General features: G+C 46.2%; 1 protein-coding gene and 1 non-coding gene across 5 annotated transcripts; both read left to right on the forward strand.

Moving 5' to 3' along the window:
• Nucleotides 1-2,515: 2,515 nt before the first annotated feature.
• On the forward strand, nt 2,516-20,893 carry Cdc25a (cell division cycle 25A). 4 transcript variants are annotated; one of them, XM_006511930.4, is made up of 15 exons: nt 2,516-3,157; nt 4,159-4,232; nt 5,266-5,308; nt 6,229-6,265; nt 6,835-6,933; nt 8,471-8,575; nt 10,487-10,612; nt 11,117-11,191; nt 11,317-11,508; nt 14,246-14,344; nt 15,872-15,934; nt 16,030-16,128; nt 16,709-16,839; nt 18,743-18,854; nt 19,077-20,893. In XM_006511930.4, the coding sequence occupies exons 1-15, from the start codon at nt 2,988-2,990 to the stop codon at nt 19,215-19,217; spliced, it is 1,566 nt and encodes a 521-aa protein (XP_006511993.1). In that variant the 5' UTR covers nt 2,516-2,987; the 3' UTR covers nt 19,218-20,893. The 4 variants fall into 4 exon arrangements, with proteins under 4 accessions (XP_006511993.1, XP_006511994.1, XP_006511992.1 ...); XM_006511931.4 differs by having other exon boundaries at nt 11,341-11,508; nt 19,077-20,340; XM_006511929.4 differs by having other exon boundaries at nt 2,523-3,157; nt 6,832-6,933.
• Mir7089 (microRNA 7089) lies at nt 16,641-16,708 on the forward strand. Its single transcript, NR_106057.1, has one exon. It is a non-coding gene; the product is annotated as a microRNA 7089 (primary transcript).
• Nucleotides 20,894-21,203: the final 310 nt, after the last annotated feature.

A 21,203-nucleotide genomic window follows, 5' to 3' on the forward strand; every position in this document is an offset into this window, starting at 1 on the left:
GACTGGGATACAAGAAACTCTGTCTGAAAAGACTGTCCACCACAGCAGAGATGGCTCAGGGGTTAAGGGCAGGTACTGTTTCTACAGAGGACCCAAGTTCAACACCTAGCACAAATATCAGGTCGCTGTGAACTACCTGTAATGGGAGCTCTGAGGGATGGGACATGCATCTGGCTTTATCAGGCACTTGCACATACACAGACACACATATACATACATAAATAATAATAAAAACTCTTAAAAATAAACTCACCCTCAGTACCACTAACAAGCAACAAATATGAAGAACACTGAAATAGCAGCTCTGCTTACTCAGGGCCAGAAAGTTTGTGGCCTTGTACAAGCTCCCTTGCAACTTCGTTTACAAGAGAAAACCTTTAAGAGAAATAAGCAAGCCAACTCATATCGTGTTACTTCAATTTTGTTTGATCTTTACACATTGATGGGGCAGTGGTTGTGCGCACTTTTAATCCTAGTACTAAGGAAGCAGAGGCAGGGGGATTTCTGAGTTCGAGGCCAGCCTGGTCTACAGAGTGAGTTCCAGGACAGCCAGGGCGATACAGAGAAACCCTGTCTCGAAAAATAAAGATCAGGTTTGGCTCACAGGCATCTTCACCTGTTGAGACATCTTATCAGCTCCAAGACTTTTTTTTTAATGTTGTTGTTGCTTAGGTTTGTTGTTGTTGTTGTTTTCTTTTCTTTTCTTTTCTTTTTTTTGTTTTTTTGTTTTTTTGTTTTTTTTTTTTGTTTTTTGGTTTTTCGAGACAGGGTTTCTCTGTATAGCCCTGGCTGTCCTGGAACTCACTTTGTAGACCAGGCTGGCCTCGAACTCAGAAATCCGCCTGCCTCTGCCTCTCGAGTGCTGGGACTAAAGGAGTGCGCCACCACGCCCCGCTTTACATTTTTTTTTTTTTTTTTTTTTTGGTGTTGCTTGTTTTTTGAGAAGGGCCTTAAGTAGCCCCACCTGGCCTAGAACTCCCTGTGCAGCTGAAGGTGACTTTAAATTTCTGCTTCCAACTCCCACATTCTGTAGTTGCAGGTATTTCTCACCTTCCCCAGCTCAAATTACATCCTTTGAGCAATGTAACTGGGGAAGCTCAATGGGGGTAGGGTGGGATGTAGCTTACTTAGAAGTGTTTACCTAACAAGCACAAAACTAAGTTCAGTGGTGAACTGGGAGATCAAATTCAAGGCCATCCTTGACTATAGAGAGTCCAAAGCCAGCCTGACTGCACGGGACCCTGTCTCAAAAGAAAAATATATGGAATCACAAATATGGCCATAGTGAAGATACTTAAGAAGCCCATAACCATGTCTTGTGATATAATGGTTATTCATCTAAATAGTGAATAAAGTAACTACCTTCCCTTCACTCTGGTCCCTCCTGGAATTATTTTTGTGATGTAAGACTTGTAAAGATTAAGTACACTAGTAGAGTTATCACACATGAAACACTGTCATGTACATAAACACTAAATGTTGCCTAGTACTTTTACAGTGATTTGAATGGCTCCCATGGGCTCATATGATTGAATGCTTGATCCCCAACTGTTTGGGAGGGATTTTAGAGAAGGTGTGGCCTTGTTGGAACAGGTGTGTAGATGGGAGTGGGTTTTGAGTTCTTAAAAACCCACACCAGGCAAAGTCTCTCTCTCTCTCTCTCTCTCTCTCTCTCTCTCTCTCTCTCTCTCTCTCTCTCTCTTCCTCCCTCCCTCCCTCCCTCCCTCCCTCCCTCTCCCTCTTCCTTTCTCCATCCCACCTCCCCCCACCCCCTTCTCTCTGCTTGCTATCTGTGGATCATAGCTCTCAACTACTCCTGTTTCAGCCCGGGCTATTAAAAAAAAAAGTCCCTATTTCAAAAATTAATTAAATTAATTAATCAGAGTCTGGAGCAGGAATGGTGGCACATGCCTTTAATTTCAGCATTCGAGAGGCAGAGACAGAGGCAGATCGATCTGAATTCGAGGCCAGACTGGTCTACAGAGCGGGTTCGAGGACAGCTAGGGCTACACAGAGAAACCCAGTCTCGAAAAAGAAAAAAAGAAAGACAAAATCAGAGCCTGAAGTCCTGTGAAGGAAAAGAGGGATCCAGGATCCATGGTACTGTACCACACAGTTAGAGAAGAGCCAACGCCTGGTCCAGATGGCCTTCCCTAGTCTCTCTGTCTCCTAAAAAAAAAAAAAAAAAAAAAAAAAAAAAAAAAAAAAGTGCACAGCACTATGCTCAGTAGCTCAGACAGGTGTGTAGCACACGCTGTAGGAACTACACTACCCAGCATGCAACTGAAAAAGAGCGGGGCCTTTCGGTAGGGACTAGCGCCCCCACAGAAAGTTTCATTGACTCCTTTCTCATTTCAGCCACCTCCCAACTCTTCAGGCTTCGCCCCCACCGAGAGAGGGCGTGACCTCGAGGAGGCCCACGAGACGCTTCCTCCTTTCCTTCTCATTGGTCCGGCTCAGCTGTCATTCGGGAGCGAGGAGAAGTTTGCTTCCTGATTGGTGAATTCCGTTTGGCGCCAACTAGGAAAGGGGCGGGGCGGCGGCTATCCTGAGTGTGCAGCAATTAACGCTAAGGCCACTTTGGTGGTGAGGGAAGTGAAGGTTCCTTCTCTGCGAGCCGGCTACGGAGCAAGGAGGGAGAAAAAAAGTGAGGCGAGTTAGTCGGAGCGGTGGTCTCAAGACTCTTCCTCCACGGAGTTTGTTTGGATTTAATCTTGAGGTTGCAGGCGCCCGCCCGCCTGCGGGCCTCGCGGGACAGAGAGGGAAGCACCGGTGCTTGTGCCTGGCGCCTGCCGAGTCCCCTACGCTCGCCGGTCCGCGCCGCTGCCCGTGGCGGCCGCGTCTCTGAACCGCGGGGTCGTGTTTGTGTTTGACCCGCGGGCGCTGGTGGCGTGGCACGCGGCTGAAGCCGGTGCCAGCGGGGCGGGGCCCGGCGCAGCGGAGGCGGAGGAAGACGGAGCGGGAGTCCGGGCAGGCCCGGCGGCGCCATGGAACTGGGCCCGGAGCCCCCCCACCGCCGCCGCCTGTTCTTCGCTTGCAGCCCCACGCCTGCGCCGCAGCCCACGGGGAAGATGCTGTTTGGCGCGTCAGCTGCTGGCGGACTGTCCCCTGTCACCAACCTGACGGTCACCATGGACCAGCTGGAAGGACTGGGCAGGTGAGAGACCAGCGAGCGATGCCCCAGGCCGCTGGCCTCTGGTCGGCCCTCGGGATGATCCAGCAGGAAACAGAGTCTGTCCACTTGGTTCTGATGCTCCGACCCGGAATGGCCTGGCTAGGGCCCGCCATGTGCACCCTCCCTCCCGGGCGGAATGTTGGGCGGGAGAGGCCGTTCGGATAGTCCAGGGCTATCCTCAGCCAAGAGCCAGACCGCGGAGATCGAGGAAGCCTGCTGGGCATCCTGTCTTGTTCACCCCTTTCAGATTTCTCTCTACGCTGTCTCTATTCCAGAAAAGTCTTTGGAATCTACCCTTATGGGGGTTGGGAGGGAGGGTGAGAATGGGTCCTCCTAGGCCCTCTTTGCTGAACCACCCGCGCCGGATCTTAGTTTCCTGTAAGCTTTGTTCCTTCTCAACAAAGGGACGTGGCATTTTCTTTTCTTGCATTTGTGTAAAATCTATGCAGCCACCTGGCCGGCACGTTTCTTGTATCTACCCATCTACTACCTTTTTTAAGCTATCACTTTTTACCTAACTTTTCCATATTGGAAATCTTCGAGGACTTTGTAGTCCTACACCACTATCACTAACAAAAATGCTTAACACTATTTTTAGTGAAGTTGCTTTTCCTTCGATGTTGGGTATTTCGCCTCCTAAACTTGTCTTACAACTTTTGCAAACCCTGAAAAGCTGGGACTCCTGGCCTAGTCACCTTTGCCCTTACTCCTGGCTCACTCAGAACCTCAGACTGAGGCTCTCCTTTAAGGAAACCCAGCCCTTGCCACAGGCCTGTCTGACAATGTGGCCCAAGGCCAAACCACTCACTCCTTTCTTTGTTTAAATGCCAACTGGGGTATTCTGGGTGGCCAAGTGGGGTGTCCTTGGCTTGGTCTCTCAAAGATGGTTTGTGGCAGCCTGGCTACTTCGTGGCCTGTATGTCACCTTTTTTTTAATCATGTGCTAGAAATTGCTCATGTGGAGGTGCCTCTCTTGGTTTCAGTGACTGTGAGAAAATGGAAGTGAGAAATAACAGCAGTCTACAGAGAATGGGCTCCTCAGAATCGACCGATTCAGGTATTGCCATTACTGTTCATGTGTGTCTATGTATGTGCTCGTGTGTGTTTAGATCAGAAGGCATCAGAGCCGCTGGAGCTGGAGTTACAGGCCATTGTGAGCTGCCTGATATGGCTGCTGGGAACTGAATTTGTCCCCTCTACAGGAGCACCAAGTGCTACTAACCACTAAGCCACTTATTTTTAAGAATTTAATTAAATCAATTTATTTATTTTGAGACAGGGTCTCACCATGTAGATCACATTGGCCTCTTGCCTCTTGAGTGCTGTGGTTAAAGGCATGGGCCACCATCCATCCCCCTGACCACTCCAGGTGTCCGTTCAGCCTTCACATTCATCTGGAGTCAGCCATTCGGGAAGCATCTTGCCTAGGAATTTAATTGGCAACAGTACACATAGAAATTGTGGTGTGGTGTGGTGTGGTGTGAAGTGACAAACACCCTTTAGTAGAGTACAGAGGAAGCTCCTGAGACAGTTTATGAAGAGAAGAAGCGCCAAATCTTTATTCCAGTTCTTTTTTCTTTTTTTTTTTTTTAATGTGTGCTTTTATATATGTGGATGTTGGCTCACATGCCTCTCGTGTGTGCATGTGGTGTGTACTTTCCTCAAAGGCCAGGAGAGGGTGTCGGATCCCTTGGAACTGAGTTACTGGCGTTAGCATGTGGTGGCTGGGAATTGAACTCAGGTCCTCTACAAGAGCAATTGTGCTCTTCTGAAACATCTCTCTAACGCTACTTTTTGAAGACACAGTGTCACTATATACACCAGATTGGCCCCTTGGAACTGAACTTACCTGGTTGTATTTTTCATACCCCTAAATGAGTACATTTGAAAAAATAACTCCACAAAAACTTAGAGGGGTCAGTACTATCTGGGGAAAAAAAAATCAGTCAATCTTGATATTAGTTGGCCTCTTCAATCTTGTTTCCCTTGATGGTATTTGCAAATAGAGGATCCATGGGTGCACTTAGGAAATGTTGCTTAACACCAGAATGTGTATTACTTCCTAAGAATTTTGTTTTTATTTCTCAAAGGTTTCTGTCTAGATTCTCCTGGGCCCTTGGACAGTAAAGAAAAGTATGTATTCGTTACTTTAAAATTTTCTACTTAGAAGGAAAGTTTTCCTTAAGTAAGCCCAGTGGCACAGGCCTGCGGTCTCAGCTACTCGGGAAGTTAAGGCGAAAGGATCAGACACTCAAGGCCTGTCTGGGCAATGTAGTAAGATCCTGTCTCAAAGTGCAAAGAGCACCCGACTGCTCTTCCAAAGGTCCCGAGTTCAAATCCCAGCAACCACATGGTGGCTCACAACCATCCCTAATGAGATCTGACTCCCTCTTCTGGTGTCTGAAGACAGCTGCAGTGTACTTACATATAATTAATTAATAAATAAATAAATAAATAAATAAATAAAGTGCAAACTCGGTGATAGAGTGCTCGTGTGGTATGTGAGGCCCCAGGCAGGGTGAATCCCTAGAACCTCCCAAAAGGAAGAAACTTGTTGGTTAGCTTTTGATATGGAATCTCATTTTGAAGCCCTGGCTTGCCTGCCTGCCTCATGGGTGCTGGGTTAAAGGTATGCGCTGTTGCTCCTGGTCAAAACTTAATTTTTGAATAACGTTCTTCATACAGTGGACTAGAGCTCTGTAGTTAGCTGTGCCTGCTGAGTTGCTCGGATGCTAGAAACACTACTGGGAATGAGTGCTGCTTCATACCAGCAGTTTGCAGGACTTCCCCCCCTTTAGGTTAGCTGTAATTTCCCCTGCTCTCCTTTTTGACGTTAGGCCTTAAATGAACGGATGTATGTATTGTAGGAGACATCTTGGGGTTTGGGTTGGGTTGGTTTTTTCGATCTGGGGCGCTCCTGAGATCAGAGAACACTATTCTTGTATATGCTACAATGAGAACCATGCCATGCCCCTACTCTAGGTTGAGCAATGTGAATCTGCTCATATGAATATCTCTTTATTCTTATGTTTACCTTTTTGATCTCATTACAGCCTTGAAATTTCCCTGACGAGAATAAATTCCCTACCTGTAAGTTCTGTTGTTTTGAGCTAATACCTGTAAATTGCTCCATCAAACACCTTTCCCTACGATGAGAAAGTGGGCATTGCTTTTCTACATCCCTGTAAACACATAGGCAGTAAGGTATTACCTAGAGGAACTTCAACAGTAACAGCCTCTTGTGGACTTTGTACTCACCTCAGTTTTATCAAACCAGGAAATGTTCTTTTTATGCAAATGTTACTAGGGGGTTGGTATGGCACTATATCATACCTGCCAAGAGGTCAATGCACCTTGTCTGATTAGGTGGAAGGCCATTCTGAGTTAGAGCAGGTTGAACCCCTGGGCACTTATGTGGTGGTAAGCTAGTTTTTCCAAACCCCACTTCATTTCTTTAAGAATTAAAGTTTTGGCTGGGTATAATAGGTCAAACATGTAATCTTAGCATTTGGGAGGCTGAGGCAGGAAGGTCATCTCAAGTTCAAGGCCAGCCTTGTCTTCAAAGTGAAACCTTATCTTAAAAAAAGAAAAAGGTAACCTGAGTTTTCCATTGTGCTTGCCTCTGTGAACTCAATTTCTCTGTTTTACTTTGATAGCAGAAGCTCCTGGGATGTAGCCCAGCCCTGAAGAGGAGCCACTCTGATTCTCTAGACCACGACACCTTTCACCTCATCGACCAGGATGAAAATAAAGAAAATGTAAGCATAGCATCACCATGGCAACCCCAGCTGGCAGTGAAACCTAAGTGTCTGTCAGCAGCTGACAAGTGACATGGTTGGGCTGCCATCTAACCTGACTAATGGAAAGGCCACACCTAGCCTCTCAGTAGAGAAATCTGATTTTGAATCTTGCTTCTTCTACCTAGCTTTGTGATGCTGGAGTTTTGCTAGGCCAGCGCCTTTTTCCTGTACCTTATTTCCTCCGATGAGTATCTGTCACATTTATAAACACTGGATTGAAACGCTAAAATCCAAAGCCATGCAAGTTCTGTGGAGAATATCTGAAATGGTTGCTTTGAGGATGGTGTGTTTTATCCAGAAGTCCATGTGTGCCCTGCCTGGCTTTCTCTCTTAAACTGTACAGGGTGTCTTGTCTAGAATAGTTGGTCAGATTGATTGGCTTGCCTCTCGGCCACTCTATTTCCATATATTTGTTGTTTCCCATTTCCTGCCAAAATACCAGTCAATAACCCTTACAAAACCTACGTCTTGTATGAAAGCAGATTTTGTCTGGCAACTTAGGGAGACATCATGAGGTATTCCATGCAAATGGATTCCCTCCTTGACTGCTTGGAGCAGTTTGTCAACCTTTCCAGTACAACTGGACCAAAGTCTAGATGTAGCTCTTGACTCAAACTTGACTTCTCCCAAGGTTGTCTTCCTGGAAGCTTTGCTCTAAAGGAGAAATAGATAGATTAAATAACTTTCTGGAGTGGTCCTCTCTGGCTTCAAGATCGTAGGCACACCATTGAACCTGTAGATGTAGTTTTCTTACTGAACAGGCAGGTTGTATTTGATGATTAGATAAGCTTATGTTCAGAGAGTACTTAGTAATAAAAACTGATATTAGCAGTTACTGGTTTTAGTACTTAATAACAAGTGTGCTTCTGTAACTTAAAGATAGGCATGCATCTTTCTGCACATGGTGTTCTGCTTTGGTGTATGTCTGTGTACCATGTATGTTCCTGGTGTCTGCAAAGGCCTGAAGAGGGTGTCAGATCCCCTGAAACAAATTACTGATGGTTGTAAGCCAACCTGTGGGTACTGGGAATCAAACCTGGGTCTTTTAGAACTGTGTTCTCCAGTTGTGGGGGTTGCACATCTTTAATCCCAGCACTTGGGAGACAGGCAGGTGGACAAGGGCAGCATGGTGTACAGACTGAGGTCCAGGACAGTCACGGCTCCAGGAAGAAACCCTGTCTCAGAATACAGAATACAGAATGAATGAATTGAAAGGAACTCTGCTCTTACTGCTAAGCCATCTCTCTAGACTCAACAAATTTTCCTTAATTTTATTTAGTGAAAGAGAAAGCCTTGGGTGGGAGCGTGCCGCGGTGCACATGAAGACAGGTCAGCTTTCAGGAGTGTGTTCTCTCTCCACTGTGTGGGGTACAGGGATGGGATTCTAATCCATCTTCAGGCTTCCCAGAAAGTGTATTTACCAGCCAAGCCACCCCACCAGCCCTAGAGCTGTTTTATGGACAGTAGAAAATATTTCAAATATGTTGTTTTGCAGGAAGCATTTGAATTTAAAAAGCCAATACGACCTGCATCTCGTCACATCTACGAGGAGAGTAAAGATCCCTTTACACACAGGCAGAATTCAGCCCCAGCTCGGATGGTACGTGGTTTGGCTTTCGTATTTACAACATGGAGAGTGTGTGTGTGTGTGTGTGTGTGTGTGTGTGTGTGTGTGGCTTTCGTATTTACAACATGGAGAGTGTGTGTGTGTGTGTGTGTGTGTGTGTGTGTGTGTGTGTGTGTGCGCGCGCGCGCTGTGGCATCTGGAAGGTAGAGGGAGGAGGGCCAGGAGTTCAAGGTTGTGCTCAGCTCTGCTATGATTTAAGAACAGCCTGGGCTACATGAAATCCTGTTTCAAAAACAGAAAAGCAAGTTTACTGTTATTGTTTGATGGCTCATGGCTGAGGCCTATGAATTAACTGGAGTTGCCTCATTTGGCAGATTAGAAAGTTTCATTAGAGAAGTTGATATACTCATCAAAGGACATGTAAAAACACTAGAATTTAACTATAGGTTCCTCAGTACATGATAATAGTTTGAAAATATATCTGAAACTGATTGGTTTTGGTAGACACTTGGGAGTGAGAGTGCTAAGATCTGTAACTGCCTAAGCATTAAGAGCACCTGTATTATGGATGCTGGGGATGCAGACTTTAAAAGCCTGTGCTTATCTACTGGTTTGGCTTTTGTTTGGACTGGAGAGTTTGCTGTTACTCGCAATTTTTTTTTGAGACAGAATCCCTTAAATCCCTAGGCTAGCCTCAAATTTGTCAAAACTAGTCTTGAATTCTTTTTGCTCCTGCCTGTAGGATCACAAGTGTTTGCCACTACACCAAATTCGTTTTCAAGGTAGGGCATTGCATAGATGAGGTGTATGATCTTGGTACCCCTTAAGCATCAGTTTCAAGAAACAAAAAGCAAAAGATTATTTGGCTATGTCGACACACGTAGTCCCAGCTACACCTGGGACTGAGATAGAATGAACACTGGGAACACTTAGTCACAATGAAGAAAAAAGAGATTGACTACCAGAAGCGAGTGGTGTGCCTTAAATGGGACTATAGTTGTAAAGATTTTGTTGCTGTCTAGGACATCATAATCCCTCATTTAAATACTGGGCAGCTGTCATTTTAGTTTAAATCACTTTTTTTAATTTTGTGGAGCGGGGTGGTATGCACACATGCATATAGCTGCCCTAGGAGGCCAGGGCCTTAGGATCATGTGAAGCTGGAACTACAGGCAGCTGTGAGCTGTCTGATGGAGATACTGGAAATTAAACTCAAAGTTTCTCCAAGAGCAGTATTTGCTCTTACCCATGGAGCCATCCTTCCAGCACCAGCTTCTTTAGTCCTAATGGAGAGCTAGGTTAGAGGCCAAACTTGGTAGTGTGCACCTGTGATCTCAACATTTGGGAAGTGGAAGAAAGAGGTTCACAGGTTTTATCTCATCCTTGACTGTCCTGTCTCCTGAAATAAAAAGAAAGGAATATGGTAGAGTTTAGAACAAACTCCCCTTGTTTCCATTTGTCTGGAGTTACTTGGGCTTTCTTGAACTTTCTCTGATCCGCTATTTTGTGATCCATAAACACTTGTTTTTTCTTTTTCTTTTTTTTTGGTTTTGGTTTTTCGAGACAGGGTTTCTCTGTATAGCCCTGGCTGTCCTGGAACTCACTTTGTAGACCAGGCTGGTCTCAAACTCAGAAATCCCCCTGCCTCTGCCTCCCAAGTGCTGGGATTAAAGACGTGTGCCACCACCACCCGGCTTGACACTTGTATTTTCAACAGGTTTAGCTGATCACAGCCTTTAGCACATGGCCTTAGTTCTCACTGCAAGATGAGCTCAGGAGCCAGGGAGTACAGTCCCCTCTCTGACTCTGAGGGTGCTAGGTTCACACGGTGCACACACACTCACTCTCTCTCTCTCTCTCTCTTTCTTTTTTTCTTTCCTTTCTTTCAGCAGTCCACCTAAGCAATCAAAGTGGTCTAGAGTTCTTGCTAATTTTGTCTTTCAGCTATCTTCAAATGAAAGTGAATCAGGAAATTTCAGTCCTCTTTTTATACCCCAGTCACCTGTAAAAGCCACTTTGTCCGATGAGGATGATGGCTTCATAGACCTTCTGGATGGCGAGAATATGAAGGTACAGTCTGTGGGTGTGGGCGTGTCTGTTCATTCTAACCAGCCTGCAGAAGCCTCCTAAAAAACAGTTCATTTTGTGAGAGTTCATTGAGTCTTCTGTCTGTTTGACTAAATCCAGCAGGGTGATAGGTCAGATAATACTGGTAAGATCTTTCTCCTTACCCTGAGGGACACTAACGATAGGGAAGGAGAAAGGTTTTGAGATACTTCTGGAACTAAGATATAGCATGTGCTTAGGGGAGTGTACAAGGCCTTAGGCTCAATCAATCCCTTGTACCAAGAAGAAACAGGCCTGCTCTGGTGTTCCATGCCAGAAATTTTAACATTCAGGATGCTAGCCAAACACAGTAAGACTCTGTCTCCAAAACAAAACACAAAACTTCTTATCTAGGCTTATCTGGCATTTCTTAGGAGAGTTACCTGCAAAACATTTGGTTGCTGGGTCTTTTTCTTCTTCCTAGCCCCTCTGCTAGATGTATTTAAAAGCAGTTTTCTCTTGCTCTAGAATGATGAGGAGACCCCATCATGCATGGCAAGCCTCTGGACAGCTCCCCTTGTCATGAGGAGACCTGCAAACCTTGTAAGTTACTCGGCATGTGGAGTTCTGAGGAGCTGAGCCACTAAACAAAGTACTCCTTAACTATGTTGACCTTGGGGCTGGGTTTTAGACTAACTGCCATTCAAGTGGTTGGATTTTAATCCAAGGTTGGACCTGTCTCTGACCCTAAGGCCGATCGTTGCGGGCTGTTTGACTCCCCTTCCCCGTGCGGCTCCAGCACTCGGGCGGTGTTGAAGAGAGCAGACCGGTCTCACGAGGAGCCTCCTCGGGGTACAAAGAGGAGGAAGAGTGTGCCCAGCCCTGTGAAGGCGAAGGCGGATGTTCCGGAGCCCGCCCAGGTTAGTTACCTTCTCCCTTGATCCAGAGTCCTAACAACAGTCGTGGCTCTAAACGTCTCAACTTGCTTGTCCTGTCCTTACTAAGCCTTACTGCTCTTTTCTTTTGTTTTGTTTTTTTCTGAACAGGGTTTCTCTGTATATCTGTGGCTGCCCAGGTTGGCCTTGAACTCAGATCCAACTGCCTCTGCTTCCCACACGCTGGGATTAAAGGAGTGCACCACCACTGCCCAGCAAGCCTTGCTACTTTTATTTGCTTCTGTTTGTTTTTACTTAGAAGATTGTGTCATCTGTTGCTAGGTTTTTATTTTGCTTTGGCTTTTGAGGCAGAGTCTTGTTTCGGGCTGGCCTGGAACTTGTGATCCTCCTGGTGCTTGGATTACAGGTGTGCACCACCATCCTGCATTCTGTCTGTCTTGTTAAGGAACTTGAGTCACTTGTCATGTCTAGAGGTTCCTACTGGTCTATAGAGTCCAGTACTCCTCTTTATCCCCTAGATAATCTCATAGGGGTAGAATTGCTGTGCCATGGACCAGGTGTATGGTTCATTCAGTCTTGCAGGTGCTGCCAGATCATTTTCCAGAATGGCGTGCTCAGTAGCAGGGTGTGAGCTGCATTCCTTCTGTTTCTGAGTAGTGGTTGGTAATGTGCTATTCATTTCAGGTGTTTGTATTAGCTTCATTCTGATTGCTGTGGTAACACGCCACAGCTAAGGCAAGTTACAGAAAGGGGTGTGGGGCTTAAGGGTATTACCATCACTGAGGGAAAGCATGGCAGAAAGGCATGGGAGCAGAAAAAGCAGAGTGACCTGGGGGTGGCATTAGGATTAGGTGTCCAAGGCTGGACATGGTGGAGCAGAGGAAAGTAAATCTCTGAGTTTGAGCCCAGCCTGGTCTACAGCAGAGTTCCAGGGCAGCCAGAGCTACACAGAGAAACTCTGTCTCAAAGCACAAAGAAGAGAAAAAGAAAAGAAGCCCAGTGGCAACTTCCTCTGGCTACGCCACCACTTCTCCTAGTCCCCTAAGCAGTGCCATCAATTGGGACCCCATATTAATGCTCCAACTGTGGGTACATCCATTGAAACCACCATAGCTTTCTAGTGATCGGATGGTATATGGACTTGGGGGAGTTGGTTCTTCTGTTACTGTGTGTAGGATTGTTGTCTGCATATGTGTCTGTACAACGTGCAATTCTGGTGCCCACAGGGTGGGAAGGCATGGATCCCCTAGAACTGCAAGTACTAACAGTGTAATCCACCATGTAGTACTGGAGACAACAAAGAGTTCTTGAGCCATCTCTTCAGCCCGCATTATGTGGGGTTTTGTTTGTTTTTTAGGGTGTGGGGTTTGTGTTTGGGGGGACAAGTTTGCTTGGTGCTGAGGATTGAACCCAGGGCATTGTGCCTATTGCTCCATCTCTGCTCTTTCTTACTTTCCTATGCCATTCATTTATCAAGAGGTAGGGATATAAATACCACAGTGCACATTTAGAGGTCAGAGAACTTTTCCTCTGTCTCTACCTCCCTTGTGCTAGAATCACAAGCCATACCCAGGTTTTTGTTTTGGTTTGAAATTTTGTTGTGTGTGTGTGTGTGTGTGCCTGTGCCTGTGCCATGGTGCACAAGAACCTATCTATAAAATAGAATGGCTCCAGCTTCTTGATATTGCTAAACAAAGAATAGATCTATCTGCCTCTCTAATTTCCTATTTAAGGAAGGGGGCATCAAAGAGTGCTGTCTGGGTCTCTCTAACCTGACAGACTGGGCTTGAGAAAGAATCTTAATGTGCCCACTCCCCTCTGCCCTTCTTTTAAATACTGTTGTGGTGCAAGTCCTGTGTGTGCTATGGCATGTGTGGGGTCAGAGGACAACTGTGCAGCCTTGGTTCTCTCTCCACCATGGGATCCCAGGACTGTCAGGCACATTCAAGTACTCTTACCCTCTGAGCACCTCACTGACGTCATCGTGCCTTGAAAGGTTTACTGCTGTCCTTGGAAGAGAAAAAGAAATAGTTCAAAGTTCTAATCTTACGCCTGTTGCCTCTAGATTACAGTTCTCAGGCGTGCTTACACAGTGGTTCCTTGTGTAGCTGTAGAGCAGAATCACAACAGAAGGCTGTTTAGTTAGAAGCCATCCAAATGATCTTTACAACTCAAATCTTGTTTTCTTACAAAAACCTTCCTTATCAGAAGTTCAGGAACTCTACTGAGATAAAGTAATTATGTGTTATTTTGTGAGATACATGACAATGATCTTCTGTTACAGTGTCAGGTTCAGGTTTTGATTTGGTTTTTGGTTTTTTAATTTTTATTTTTAAGGCAGATTCTTGCCATATAGCCCTGGCTAGGCTCAACATTGTGGCAGTCCTCCTGCCTCTGGGATTGTATCTCACGCCTGTCTTGGTATCACCTCAACAGTTCTCATTGCGAACAGTAAAAGAGGACAGGTGCTGGTTGGTGTGTCGGCATGCCGGTGATCTCTGTGCACTCTTTGAGTTTGAGACTATCCTGATCTACATTATCAAGTTCCAGGCCAACCAGAGATTCGTGGGTTTCAGGGAAATTCAACTAGTTACTAGATAGCATGGAGCTATCCTTCCTCTGCTTAAGTCACAGTACAGAATCTTTTACTTACTATAGGCATTCATATTTCAGTTTCCTTTTCTTGGCATGGTAAAGGTAAATAATTGTAGAGCTTTTAATCAAAACCCTGGTCTCATTCTCTACCTTGGATTTCTTACAGCTTCCATCCCAGTCTCTATCCCTGATGTCTTCCCCCAAAGGAACCATTGAGAACATTTTGGACAGTGACCCAAGAGACCTTATAGGAGATTTCTCCAAGGTAACTGCAAGCAGAGTCACTCTAGTCCGGTGGTGTTGGCAAGGGGTGCTAGAACCCCACTTACCTTGCTCCTTCCTTCCTCAAGGCAGCCCCTGGGTGCCGCCAAGGCAGCAGTTTTAAAAGTAAAAGCTAAAGAACAATCAGCTCAGCTGAACTTGTCAGGATGAGGCACGTGGTGGTCATGAGACTTGCTGGCTCGGTGGTTCCCTGTACGGTTACCTTCACTCTGACCAGTGTGTCTGGGAAAGCATGAGCCTGAGCTATGGTACAGTACAGCTAGCCATGATGGCCCACATCTTTAATCTTAGCATTTGTAAGGCAGAGCTAGACAGACTGAAGCCAGCCTGGTCTATACAGTAACTTCAAGGACCAGGGCTATATAGAGAGAGACCCTGTCTAAAAAGAACAAAACAAGGAAGAACAAGGAGTTTTTGAGGGGGATAAACAGCACTGAGTAGCACTGAGGTGTTCGTCCTTGTTAGGCTTGGGCCAAGATGTTCTTCCATTCTCACTACCTAACTCCATCCTGAGCAACCAGGTGCCCATCACATGAGCAAGTTGTCTCGCTTTCCAAGGCGTGGCCTCACTATTTTACCCAAATTAACCTAGTTCTACTGCCTCAGCCTACAGTACCACACCCACTGTCTTTGTGGTTTTATTTGTTACAGAACCACCTCATATTCTAAGTTGGCTCCAAACTCCAAACTAGGGATGCTCTTGAACTTATATCCTCCTCCCAAATGCTGTTATTATATTCCTGAGTCACACCTGATCTCCTCACTGCGTGTGTGTTTGCTGTTCCAGACACAGTTCCTCTATGCAGTCCTGACTGTCCTGGAACTCGTTGTAGTCCCTACTGGCTTTGAACTCAGAGATCGCCTGCCTCTGCCTCCTCCCAACCCCTAATGCTAGGACTAAACTTGTACCACAACGGCCTGACTGTCCTCTCTGCATTTAAGTGATTTCTCATACTAAGATGAGAATTCCTGATAAAAAAACAGGAGGGGGGTGGGGGAAGGTGCCGGGCGGTGCTGCAGCTACTGCACACCTTTAATCTCAGCATTCCAACGGCAGGCAGGTCTCTGTGTCTGAGGATACATAGAGAAACCCTGTCTTGAAAAACAAAACAAAACAAAACAGTAACAAAAGAAAAGCCAGTGGAGAAAGGAAATGACCTGTGGTTTCTGTGTTCAGATCTAGACTCGGGACTCCTTAGGTGGTAAGACCAGACCCAGAGGGTGAGCATAATCATTTACTAACTTACCCCAGGAGCAGGCTCACCTCGGAGTCTGGAGCTGGACTGCTCTACATAATGAAAACATATCTCCTTAAACAATAATAATTAAATATCTAGATGTTGATTAAGTGCATAGAAAGGTAATTAGCATATAGTATTGACTTATGTTTGTTTCTCGGTTTGTTTTTCAAGCTGCTTCCTACCACACAGGCAGCAGAATAAACCTTAATATTTGCAAGCTTTCACGTTCCTCTAAATATTTTCTGTTTCCTTTTTTTCATTTTCTAAAGGGTTATCTCTTTAATACAGTCTCTGGGAAGCATCAGGATTTGAAATATATTTCTCCAGAAATTGTAAGTCAGGCTTTTGGAACCCACTGCATTTGGGGAGTTGGAATCTCGTTACCTGACAGCCAGCAAATGACACCCTCTTCCCTCTCTCTTCATAGATGGCATCTGTTTTGAATGGCAAGTTTGCCGGTCTCATTAAAGAGTTTGTTATCATTGACTGCCGATACCCATATGAGTATGAAGGAGGTCACATCAAGGTTTGGATTCTTGAGACTTATTATCTTGGGAGTCTTAGAAGGTGGGATAGTGACATCTCTTGGCTGACGGCCAATATACACAAACTGAATGAATATTCCCACCAGTTCCACTTCACTCCCTCATACTGTCCTGTTTCAGGGCATTTCTAGGTGGCATCCCTGATGTCTAAGCTATTCAGTGGGGCCACAAAGAGTTCCACAGCATTTGGGATATTTAAATATGAATGTTTGAGCACCCCAGAGCTCCTGAGTAAAAGAAGCCAGTTTGGCAGCATGGCCCTGGTATCTGTACCAAGGCTCTGCTGTTGAGTCAGGCTGCCTACCTTGGGAAGGGACATGTTGGAACACCAGATTTCTAGAAGGAAGGAGCTGGTCATGCCTGTTTAGTATTACCATAAAAAGCAGGATTTAAATGTGAGTGGGGATTAGCTTCTGACTTTATGAAGTGACATTTAGAAATGGCCTACAGAGAAAGCCTCACTGACATAACAGGCAGGTGGTCTACTGCGCTGCTGGGCCGTGGGACCTACAGACTCCTGGGTGTGGCTTAGCAGGTGCTCAGTGTCTGCTGTCTCCACAGGGTGCCGTGAATCTGCACATGGAAGAAGAGGTTGAAGACTTCTTACTTAAGAACCCTATTGTGCCTACTGATGGCAAGCGTGTCATTGTCGTGTTCCACTGTGAGTTTTCCTCTGAAAGAGGCCCTCGAATGTGAGTACCACAGAGAATAAGGCTTTGGGGCGGAGGCTTCCTGACAGTGGAGAGCAGGGCACACGTCACAACCCTAACACAGGCACCTTTCACAAAGTCACAAGGCGCTCCAGTGCTGCTCCAGTCTACACATTATGTGTATACATGGCTTTTGTGGAAACTATAATTCCTATTATAACATAGTTTCCCTTAGTTGGACTTCTGTCCACTGATTTGTCTTTCAAACAGCCTTTTTTTTTCCCCTTCAAAAAAGGGTTTCACTGTGTAACCCTGGCTATTCTGGAACTCAGTCTGTAGAATAGGCTGGCTGGCCTCAGGGATTTAGGCACCCGGCCAAATAGACATTTTTACGATTAGTATTTATTTTATACTTTTTTTTATTTTGTGCACGCGCAAAGTGCCCTACCATAGTGTGTATATGGAGTTCAGAAGTCAGCTTGGGGGAGTGCTCTGCTGTGTGGATTTCTGAGCAGCTTTTACCCATCTTGCTCTCCCAAACATTTTTCCTCCTTTCTTGGTGGAGAAGGGGTTCAAGGTAGTGTTTCTCTGTTGAGTCCTAAATGTTCTGGAACTCAGGACATGTAGATGATGCTAGCCTCCAACCCAAAGATCCATCTTCATTGCCTCCTGGGTGCTGGGTATAGAGGCCTGTGACACTACCACCCAGCCCAGACATATTTCTTGAATGTAGTTGATGAACTTAACCTTTACGTTTTGATTGCAAATGATTTTCAGGCTTCTCCAGTTCAGTCTTACGGTGATACCAGTTGTAACTTTGTAGTATCACCATGGGTTCAGCCTCTTTCCAAATGACTCACTCTTGTTGGTCCTTTATATTGATTTTTACTTCGGCTCTCCCAGTTTCCCCCACTGTATTGCGTTCTACCGACTAGTCTCATAACGTCCAAGCAGTTGTTCCTTAAGCAAAGGGCAGAAAAGTCTGGAGAGCTTCCTCTGCAGATGTTGATGTGCTGGCGATACTCTAAAACAGCATCTGGCATGGTGGTGCATGTCTGGTTCCAGCCCTGGGGAAGCTAAGGCAGAGGATCAGAAGTGTAAAGCCAGCCTGAGCTGCATGCGATCCTATAAGAAGCACACTAACGTACTGTTAGGCTAGGAGTGTGGCTCATATCAGATAGAGCACTTCTCTAGTATTTGTGAAGTCCTGGGTTCAAGGGCAGGTATGATGGCGCATGCCTTTAATTTCAGCACTCAGATTCAAGGTCAGTCTAGACTACTACAGGATCTCATTACAGTGACATAGTGAGATCCTGTCACCCAAACAACAACAACAAAAAAGAAAACAACCCACCCATTTGAGTAGGACTGAATATTCACACATGAATGGAGATAGTGGGGGCTTGCATCCACTCTCAAATTCTTATTGTTATTTAACACTAACAACATAGCAAACCAAAAGTCTAGCTTCCTGGAGGGACATTTCAGAGTAGACAGGAGGCAGACAAGCATATTTTAAAAACTTAGAATTGTACAAAATGTTCACAAGTCCTTCAAAATGAGGTCAATGAGTGGAAGCTCCCAGATAGAGGACAGGAGACGAGTGGGGTGAATGAGATGTGAGGCGGCACACAGTAGGACACTGAAAACTGTGGCTTTCGTGCCGCTCAGGCAGAGTGCAGAGAGACACGGGGTTCTAGTAGCTACCGGGGAAGTAGAAGGCCTCGGCTGTTTAAAGGCACAAGAAGGAAGACTTCTACTTGGGTGAGAGGAGCAGAATGAGGGGACCATGGACAGAATGGAGAGCACGCTGGCTCTAAGCTATTGCTGCAGATGGTGTCGGCAGCAGGCAGGTGGAAGGAGTGCCAGGACACCACCTGTGTTGTGTCCTGTCCCCTAGCCTGAAGGAGGTGACCCGACTGTGTCCTTCACTTCTTTTCACTAGGTGCCGATATGTGAGAGAGAGAGATAGGCTCGGCAATGAGTACCCCAAGCTCCACTACCCTGAGCTGTATGTCCTGAAGGGGGGATACAAGGAGTTCTTTTTGAAGTGCCAGGTGAGATGTCTGTGAGCATGTCCCCACGCCCCCATGCTGGGCCATTGGGTCGGTTGTGGCTGCTGCTTGCCGGGGTCTGGGGGCGCACTATGCATCTGCTAAGTGCCAGGCTCCTGCTCACTGGCACCTGCTTGCTGCCTTCCCAGCCTTGCAGCTCTAGGCAGAGGAAGCCAGATGATATGAGGCAGGCGTATCCTGACCGTGTCTCTCCTGTTCCTTTAGTCTCACTGTGAACCCCCCAGCTACCGGCCAATGCACCATGAAGACTTTAAAGAAGACCTAAAGAAGTTCCGCACCAAGAGCCGGACCTGGGCAGGAGAAAAGAGCAAAAGAGAGATGTACAGTCGCCTGAAGAAGCTCTGAAGCCAAATGGTAGCAGCCTGAGCTTCCCTCTGCCCCGTCCCTTTTCCCTTTGCTGCAGAGCAGTAAGCAAAGGGGCCAGCTGTACGGTACCTGGAGAAAGACCTGGGCCTTCCATTCCTTGGACCTGTCTCCTACACTCCCAGGTTGGAGCCTAGGGCACCCTGCCGTTACACTCTTCTGTTCTGTAAGAGTCCTTCCCTGTCAGGACTGTCTGCCAAAGCTGGACAAGCACAGCACAGACTGGAGTCTGCAACACCGTGTTAGGCTGCTCTCACTGAGCATCCCATGAAGAAGGCCTTATTGGGTAGACCCTGGCCTGTCACGAGGAGAGAAAAGCCGCCCAAGTGCTGCTGGCCAAATACCAAAGATAGGCTGGAAGGGAGGAGAGGGCCTCGTGGATGACTCTTAACTTTAATTTATTCAGCTTCATCAATTATTTTATTATTGTTTTAATTCAAGACTTTTACTTTTCTGCTTCATTAAGTCAAAATACTGCCATTCTAGGTAGAGTTTTATCATCCTAGGAGCTACCTCTACTTTTAATTTAAAAAAAAAAAAAAATGGGGCAGGGATAAGAAAAAGGCAAACTTGTTAAGTTGTGAACAGCGCAAGGAGCTCAGTCACCCCTAGGAGGCGCTGCAGACCAGTATTGCTGCTACTCAAAGTCAAGGACTGAGATGCTGGTAAGAGCCTGCACCAGATCCAGGCTTGGCTACAGGACATAAGCTAACCTTCCCAGACCTACTTCTGCATTTTGCAGTGTTCCTCGGGGAAAGTCTTGTCTCCACTCCTCACCCCACGTCCCCATGACAGTGGCTGGTGTAGGAGTCACAGGAAGGCACTTTAGGCAGCTTCCATCAGGCCAGTACTGGAATGCTGTAGTGTGCCCCAAGGTGGAAGAGGGGGGGCATGAAAGAGTGGAGTCCACAGAGTGAGGGAGGAGCATGCCCACTGAATGTCCTTTTAAAAAAAAAAAAGTCATTTTATGAGTCGGAATATCCAATCAGTGTTGGGTGGGCACCCAAGGGTGAGCAGGGGGGCGGGAAGCCCAGGCTGTTATGTATCCTGGCCTACAGACAACTGTGGAATTTCTCAGGAGGGCGTAGTAAATTTTGAAGTCAAAGGTTCAGAGTTTATCATGTTTTAATTTGAGGGTCAGAGAGTGGTGAATCACATCAGTTACCCCCTAATCTAATCCCATGGAAGTGAGGCTCTCGGAAACACCTCTCGTCTGAGGGGCCAGGCTGCTTTGATTCTGCACAGCCTGTTTTGGTGCCTGCCTGTTGATATCCTTGGACACCAGCCTCTCTGCTATCTTTGCTCCATTGGGGTCTAGCCAGGTTTTTCTTAGGAAGAGTCTCCCCTCTTCCCTCTGCTTTCTATTCTGGGGGCGGGGAGGGAATCAGTGATATTGAAGATGGCTAGTTGCTTTGTTATGGGTTTGAGTTGCATTTGGCTATTAAACAAATCTTGTTTGAAAATATGTGGAGAGCAAGGGAATGAGCAGCCCCTTCCCTGGCGTGTTGAAGTATGTCCCAGTTGGTCCCTGGTCTGGTTTGTAGAGATTCTGTTAGCTGAATGCTTTCCAGGAGAATGGCTTGCAGATTGTACCAGCATAGCTAGCATTGTTAACCAACAGTTGCAGGCTCTGCAAATAAAAGTGATCTTGAACCCTTGTTCTCTGCCTAGTTCCTAATATACTCAACTGGGAGTCTCATTTGCCTTTAGGGTCCCAGGGTCACATAGCTAAATTAAGCCAGCCATATTTCTTCAAGAGGATATTAATAAAAAAAATTCAGTTTGCCTTTAGGAATAGCCGAAACAATCCCCCAAAAACAGGCGGTTGACAGGATGAAATGGCCTTCTAGGTCAGTCAGAGTCGCATGATGGGACCTATTAAAATAGTTTTCTCAGTACTCCATGTGGTCTTACAGCCTAGTCCTTGGGTTGCTAAAGGCCTGAGGATTGGCATTCAAGGCCATCCCC

The sequence above is a fragment of the Mus musculus genome, chromosome 9 (genome assembly GCF_000001635.26).
Source record: "Mus musculus strain C57BL/6J chromosome 9, GRCm38.p6 C57BL/6J".
NCBI classification, from domain to species: domain Eukaryota; kingdom Metazoa; phylum Chordata; class Mammalia; order Rodentia; family Muridae; genus Mus; species Mus musculus.